Consider the following 7,768-nt stretch of genomic DNA (forward strand, 5'->3'; position numbering starts at 1 on the left):
CTACAGAGACTGCGTTTTTTTACAGTGTGTTCTGGGGACAGGCAGCTCACAGATAGTGATGAAAAGTTTGCTGTATGTGACAACAAATGTTGTAGCCTAAAACACGCGAGACATTGCTTGGAGCACCTTTAAGGAAGCTCTGCCCGACTCCACCTGCTGATTCGGTATTCTTCCTCCTAATAATGAATGTACTCAACCTCTCTTTCCCCTAGCACCTATTTTTGCCTGGCTGCACCTGATTTGCGCTAATCCTTTGGTTGCAAAAAATGTGCCGGTCATGCCCATTTATGTTTGCAACCAGAGGTTTTTCTCGCATTTGCGACATATACTTACATACTATTATATTTAGTCTTAGTTTGAATGTGTTGAAGAGCAATAGACCTACTTGTTGAATTCATTGCACCATGTAGTGCTTTCAACATCAAGAATGCCCTTGTCAAGAGAGTGCAGGTTCTGTAGGCCACGGTGGAATTTGCCCTCAATCTCCAGGAGGAGGCGGGTGAATTCTGGTCCCTGACAACCGCTGAAGCATGGCAGAGCCCTCTGCTGGCCATCCTCCCAACGGGCAAACTGATACTGGCAGTCACATATCTGACAGAAAGCAAGAGAAAATATGCAGTGCATGCATTGCAATGCAACTTTACTCCAATCCTTGATATTACATACCTAATTCCAACACAGCATTTGTCATGACGCAACACATGTGAAATATGTTTGTAATAGAGATAAAAAAAACAACAACTGTGGACTGCATTGTTGCTCAACTGTTAAGGCAGTGAAGGCAAAGTGACATAACCTTGAAACCCACAAAGTAAGTAGCCTTAATAATTTTAAAGAAGCTAAAGATTCTGCTAAAAGAAGCAACTGTGACTGAATAAAATCCACTTTAGAAGTAACTATAAGGACAGGATAGCATGTTGCATCCATTCTATTTGTAATCCCTGCCTGATAATCACGTCTTTAGTATTATTCTCCAACAGCATGAATTTACAGAGTTGTAATGTGTAAAAGTGTTTCTGTACATGCGTTAATGTCTCTGCATGTGTGAGTGAGGGAAAATTCACCTCAAGCAGCTCTCTGAACCTCTGAATGAAAACATCAACCAATACAAATATGCTGGTTTGGTCCAGGACCCAGCCCGTTCGAGAATACCTGATGAAAAAACAGAGGGGGAATAAGAGAGAGACAAAAAAGAGGACATAGAAAGGAAGAAGGGGTGGAGAGTCAGAAATGAAGAGTCATTTAAGCACGCCAGTAATTTATATCTAGGTCTACAGCAGTCACTAAATCAAAAAGTGTTCAAAAACAGTTGGTAGGTTGTTACAGTTGCAAACAGCCATCCATTCAGGCTGAGCCCTAATCACACAGGACCTCTATAATCTGCGTACTAGTTAAAAACCCTCTAATTTATCCAGTTGTCTGGGATGGGTTTGCTTACCATTCCAAGTTGAAGCATGGTGAAACTGCCTTTACGTATGTACACTCACCGGCCACTTTATTAGGTACACCTGTCCAACTGCTCGTTAACACTTAATTTCTAAGCAGCCAATCACATGGCGGCAACTCAGTGCATTTAGGCATGTAGACATGGTCAAGAGAATCTCCTGCAGTTCAAACCGAGCATCAGTATGGGGAAGAAAGGTGATTTGAGTGACTTTGAACGTGGCATGATTGTTGGTGCCAGAAGGGTGGTCTGAGTATTCAGAAAATCAAGGTTCAAGGTAACTTTATCCCCAAGGGGCAATTTGAATTACAGCCAGCAGTAGCAATATTTTATCAACCCACAACAATAAACACAACCACAGTACAGCATAATTTAAATTAATTAAATTTACAGAGTATTATTAACCATGGTAATAACCGCGGGAGAATGACCTTTTAAGTCTGTTAGTTCTGCATCGTGGCAGACTATACCTGCGCCGGATGGCAGCAGCCTAAATTGATCCCACAAAGGATGACTAGGATCAGCCAGGATGGCTCTCGCCTCTTCAGTGATCTGGCCTGTACAGGTCGTGGAGGTCATTTAAGGGTGTGCCAACAATTTTGCTGCACACCTTCACAATACCTTGCTGCGGTTTCCCTGTTTAATGGAAAGTGACCCGTGCCAGCAGATAAAAGAAAAAGTAGAACTGATTCAATAACAGGAATAAAACATTTCATATAAAAACAGTGTCGACATTAAAACTACGAAGCTTCCGGAGAAAGTGCATGCGCTGATGTGCTTTTTTACACACAGCATCAACCTGGGACTCAAAGCACAGTTTACTGTCAATCACAGTCCCAAGATATTTGTACTGCTGCACAAGTTCAACTGGCTGGTTGTCCATTACAACAGGAGGAACGACCGTGGGGATTTTTCTGAAGTCGACGCACATCTCTTTCGTTTTTGCCACATTAATATTTAAAAAGGAGGCTTTGCACCAGTCCATAAAATCATCCACTACAGGACCGTGTTCAGTGTCGTCACTGCTGAGGAGGGAAACAATGACCGAATCATCTGCAAATTTAATAATGTGGCGCCGTTCATGATGGCTTTGGCACGCATTTGTGTATAAAACAAATAAAAGAGGGGAGAGGACACAGCCCTGGGGGGACCCAGTAGAAGAGAACATGGTATCTGATAAAACACCGTTCACTCTCACCCGCTGCGACCTCACTGTTAAAAAATCCATCAGCCAGCAGATCAGTCCAGTATCAATGTTATGAGAGTTCTTCAACCTGTCTGCTAAAACATGGGGCTGGATGCAGTTAAAAGCGGAGGAGAAGTCAATAAATAGTAGACGGACAAAAGACTTGGCGCCCTCAAGATGTTTAAAAACCATGTTTAAAAGTGTCCCTGTTGCATCATCCACGCCTCTGCCCGACCTGTAGGCAAACTGGAGAGGGTCTAACTTATCCTGTACAATGTCCAAAAGTGCATCTTTCACAAGTCTTTCAAATACTTTCATGACATGAGATGTAAATGTGCAATCTACTGGGTTTCACGCACAACATCTCTAGGGTTTACAGAGAATGGTCCGAAAAAGAAAAAACAATCCAGTGAGCGGCAGTTCTGTGGGCGGAAATGCTTGTTGATGCCAGAGGTCAGAGGAGAATGGCCAGACTGGTTCGAGCTGATAGAAGGGCAACAGTGACTCAAATAACCACCGTTACAACCAAGGTGGGCAGAAGAGCATCTCTGAACGCACAGTACCGTCGAACTTTGAGGCAGATGGGCTACAGCAGCAGAAGACCCCATCGAGTGCCACTCCTTTCAGCTAAGAACAGGAAACTGAGACTACAATTTGGACAAGCTCATCGAAATTGGACAATAGAAGATTGGAAAAACGTTGCCTGGTCTGATGAGTCTCGATTTCTGCTGCGACAGTCGGATGGTAGGGTCAGAATTTGGCGTCTACAACATGAAAGCATGGATCCATCCTGCCTTGTATCAACGGTTCAGGCTGGTGGTGGTGGTGTCATGGTGTGGGGAATATTTTCTTGCACTCTTTGGGCCCCTTGGTACCAATTGAGCATCGTTGCAACGCACACGCTACCTGAGTATTGTTGCTGACCATGTCCATCCCTTTATGACCATAATGTACCAAATTCTGATGGCTACTTTCAGCAGGATAATGCGCCATGTCATAAAGCTGGAATCATCACAGACTGGTTCTTGAACATGACAATGAGTTCGCTGTACTCAAATGGCCTCACAGTCACCAGATCTCAATCCAATAGAGCATCTTTGGGATGTGGTGGAAAGGGAGATTCGCATCATGGATGTGCAGCCGACAAACTGCGGCAACTGTGTGATGCCATCATGTCAATATGGACCAAACTCCCTGAGGAATGCTTCAGCACCTTGTTGAATCTATGCCACGAAGAATTGAGGCAGTTCTGAAGGGCAAAAGGGGGTCCAACCCGTTACTAGCATGGGGTACCTAACAAAGTGGCCGGTGAGTGTATATGCACCATATATCTGGAACAAACTTCCAAAAGTCTTGTCTTCTTTGTGTTTTGACAAGGCTCTTAAAGGGTCTATTTATTTCTGCATCAAAACCACAAGATGTATTGCCCAACTTTACAACTTTGCCTTAACCTAAATATTAATTTCAAACTAAATCCATGTATATTCAATACCCAATACATTCAAATTTAAAAATGTAAGACTTAAGACTTTTGAAATCCCCATTGGTACCCAGGTGACAGTATTGAGTCCCTGCACAGGTGAGATTTCTCCTACCTGTGGTGAATCTGTGAGGCCTGCAGGTAAATTTCTTTCCAGTCCAGGCAGCACTGGATACAATTGCTGAGGTCTTGCTTGCTGGATAACACATAGCCCTTAAAGATCCTGTTCAGAGAGATGCTTTGGAAACACAGGTTGATGATCTCATTGCTCATCTGCAAAACAACGGAAAACACTTCAAATACATAAAATAATAACTATTTGGGAGACCAAGTTGAAAACACTCATATTCACATATTACTATTAAGTAAAAACCTGTAACGAAAGAAGGTTAATACAAGAAACCTAGTGTTAGTACACACCTCCCAATTAATCTGATGCCATAAAAAGCAGGTACCTTGCGAAAGAGACCAGTGATCCTGTCAATGGTGTTGTAGTGGGATGAGTTGACCCAGATGATGCGAATGAGACTGACAATGCGTCGCAGCTTAGGAGCAACTTGGCTAGGTTTGAGCTGGGCAAGCTCTTCACATGGCTCCTTCAGTATGGACAGGTAGGACAAGTTTGATTGGGCCTGCAGAAGGCAATCCTGGGCAGCACACACACACACGCAAAGGAAAGAAATTATGATTTTTTTTAAATTCATTTATCATAATGATCTAGTCATGGTAACACAATATTTACTGTCAACATTTTCTAACTTTCTAACTTGGAAGCTTGTATTATTGCTGTAGAAATGTTGCAATAATGACCAGCACCAGTGAGTTGCACTCCAGTCTGTGAGAAAGTAAGAATTGATTAAGAGATGATTCTTGATTTGAGACTTTTAGTACCTGTATTCCTTTGGTCAGGTTGCTGAAGCGTTGTACATAGAGAGACTTGGAGAGCTGAAGGATGTTCTGGATGTGCCTGACCCCTGGCTTTTGCAGCTGCTGGCTGATGTTCAACAGCTTGGCAGAGTGACTCTGCCTGAAGGCTATCTCCTGAAGTGGACCACAGTTGTCCCTCATCTTCATTATTTCTTTAGCATTCAGTAGCTCCTTGATCTGATCAGTCCAGTGGATCATAACAGCTAAAAACAAGAGTACAAGTGAGTGGAAGAAAAGGGAAATAGAGGTAGGGAAAAATAAAAATCTGAAGAGTCAGAACAGGAAAAAAACAGAAGGACATAGTGAGAAAATAAGAGCAAGGGTTGGAATAATATGAAAACCACTAAGTATGGGGGCGCATTGCTAGTTCACCTGGTTGAGTGTGCGCCCCATGTACCAAGGCTCAGAATCGCAAAAGAGTCTGAGAAAGAAACCCGATGCTGCAGTTTTTATGGAGTTTTAAACAGAAACTTAAAAAACGTCTCCCACCCAATTTACCACCCTCACCCACCCAAACATACACATATACATAGATCCCCAGACTTACTCTCCATTCTTTGTACCAGCTTCTTGTCCTTGCTGGCCTCCTCAGGGCAGTGCTGTAGGCCTTCCATTGGGATGTAGAGAACGGTGTTGCCCACCTTCTTATACACATCATCTGTTGAAAAATAAAATATTACATAAAAGAATTCAGCAAGTTATGTTGTCCATCCTGTGAACACTGCCCCAGTTGACTTCAAATGGGTCTTGTACTTTTCATGATTCCTACTGCATACTGTGGTGCAACCTGTATACCGGGGCTTATAAAAATACCTTTGTCCTCCATATACATACATATGCTGTAAAGCCACAATTTGCAGTCACAGAGGAGCTTTATTGTTACTAATAACTAACCTATCTCCCCAGCACGGTGTCAGGACTAGATTATGGTCTAGCTGCACCCATTATCATTCCGTTATAGCGGGAAAACGCTCCAGCTTGTTTGTATTTCTTTAAAACAATCACAGTTGTCTTGGGCGGCGGTAAGTCCAGGATGCAGCGACAGTACTCTCAACGAAATGTGTCGGGAGGGAACTTGTTTTTTTTTTCTACATTCATGAAATTTCCCTTTTGTGGGGGTACAGTTTTTGTTAACTATCTGTAGACAGAAACCAGGGAAAATACTTCAATACCACACCAAGTGCAAACAACCTACATATTTAAAGTAATTTTTCTCCGAACCATCTGTCCGTTTAGCAGCACAGACAGTAGAAAAAAGTAGTTTTTATTTATTTATTCATTCATTAATTTGGGGCAGCAGTAGCTCAGTCCATGGGGACATGGCTTGGGAACCAGTGGGTTCAAGTATGGAGTGTGGACTGGTTGCTAGGGATTTGCAAGTTTGTCTCCTGGGCAATGCTGAGGAGGCCTTGATTAAGGCTCAGAACCAAACCAAGGCCCCCTCACCCTAACATCTCTCCAGTAATGCATGTTTGTATCAGCCATGTTTTTGGGCTTGTATTGCCTTTTATTTATAGTACAGATTAAAACAGGAAAGTGGGAGAGAGAGAGAGAAGGAATGACATATAGCAAAGGGAGGAAGGTCTGGACTGAACCCGGAGCTACTGCAACAAGGAAGCACTGAGCCTCTGCACATGGGGTGCATGCTTAACCGGGTGAGCAAACCAGGCACGCCTGTATTTGGCCATGTTTGAGTATAATGTGTAAAATAACAAAGTGAAAAAATTGGAATAATAAAGTATGTCTTCTTCTTCTCATGGAAGCTATACAGTACAGGCTTATTGAGTTTTACAGAGTGAAATCTCTGGGCCTTTACTGATGGAGAGAAGTCAAGACTTTTAGAACTACTACCTTGTGTGATCTTGTTTAACAGTTAACTGTCTCTCTCTTTCCCTCTGAGGTACCCACCTGTGAGGTTTGCAAGAAAGCAGTGCATGTTGTTGGCATAGTTGTCCTTGATGCTCTTCTCCTTCCAGGTGCTGAGGGCAACTGGAGGGGCATGCAAACAGGTCATGTCATGAAGCAGCCTCTGGGTGGGGTCGCCCCGCACTGTGCCAAACTGTACGGCCACCTCAAACGTCTCTGATGTGATTATGGCTCCTGGCATGCGGCTAAAATAGGACAGCTGCTCTACCACCTGTCCCCATAAAATATTTTTGTTAGGTGGTAAAGAGGAGAAATGAAAAATACAGGGAAGGAACCGGATTTTAAAAATTAAACATACTCTGGCAGAGGAGACAAGTGCACTCCAGCTTTTCAAAAAAAGTGGATTATGATGCTTTTTAGAACTGTGATAAAAGGCATTCAAAATAATTCAACCTATGGATGTATAATAAATTCAAACAGAGATGCTTTTTAGTAATGTAGCTAAATAAAAGCATTCAACCCACGGATGTAAATATGTCATTTCCAACACCTCTCTCTAACAGCCTAGGGAACTCTATATTACATTTTCTAATTAAAACTGGTAAAAGATGAATGAATGAAGATGAAAGTGGGGAGGAGAGTGTGCTTCACCGGCAAGGGCATTGAGTACTCCACCCGCAGCCTGGCGTAGGTGTCAATGTAGACCACCATGGTTGAGATAGCTGTGTCCACAATAAATTGATCCAAAGCCCTCACATTCTCCTCTGTCCACTTCTCTCTGGTTACCCCAGAAAGAGCCACACAACGGATAAACAACTTTTATGGAGAGAGATGAAAGGAGGGGTCCAAGGAGAAAGGGGGGGGG

The 7,768-nt window shown here is 43.0% G+C and overlaps 1 protein-coding gene across 4 annotated transcripts in view; it reads right to left on the reverse strand.

The window, feature by feature from the left end:
• dnah2 (dynein, axonemal, heavy chain 2) overlaps positions 1 to 7,768 on the reverse strand; it is a 119,008-nt gene that overhangs the window by 110,397 nt on the left and 843 nt on the right. For 3 of the 4 annotated variants that reach the window (XM_032544697.1, XM_032544698.1, XM_032544699.1), the window contains exons 3-10: positions 7,555 to 7,719; positions 6,946 to 7,174; positions 5,585 to 5,695; positions 5,002 to 5,240; positions 4,566 to 4,757; positions 4,226 to 4,383; positions 1,065 to 1,152; positions 386 to 591 (exon numbers count right to left, since the gene is read on the reverse strand). In XM_032544697.1, coding sequence (XP_032400588.1) covers positions 386 to 591; positions 1,065 to 1,152; positions 4,226 to 4,383; positions 4,566 to 4,757; positions 5,002 to 5,240; positions 5,585 to 5,695; positions 6,946 to 7,174; positions 7,555 to 7,719 — 1,388 coding nt within the window. The remainder of the gene's footprint in view (positions 1 to 385; positions 592 to 1,064; positions 1,153 to 4,225; positions 4,384 to 4,565; positions 4,758 to 5,001; positions 5,241 to 5,584; positions 5,696 to 6,945; positions 7,175 to 7,554; positions 7,720 to 7,768) is intronic. The other variant, XM_032544700.1, reaches the window with a different exon arrangement.

The sequence above is a fragment of the Etheostoma spectabile genome, chromosome 19 (assembly GCF_008692095.1).
Source record: "Etheostoma spectabile isolate EspeVRDwgs_2016 chromosome 19, UIUC_Espe_1.0, whole genome shotgun sequence".
Lineage (NCBI taxonomy): Eukaryota > Metazoa > Chordata > Actinopteri > Perciformes > Percidae > Etheostoma > Etheostoma spectabile.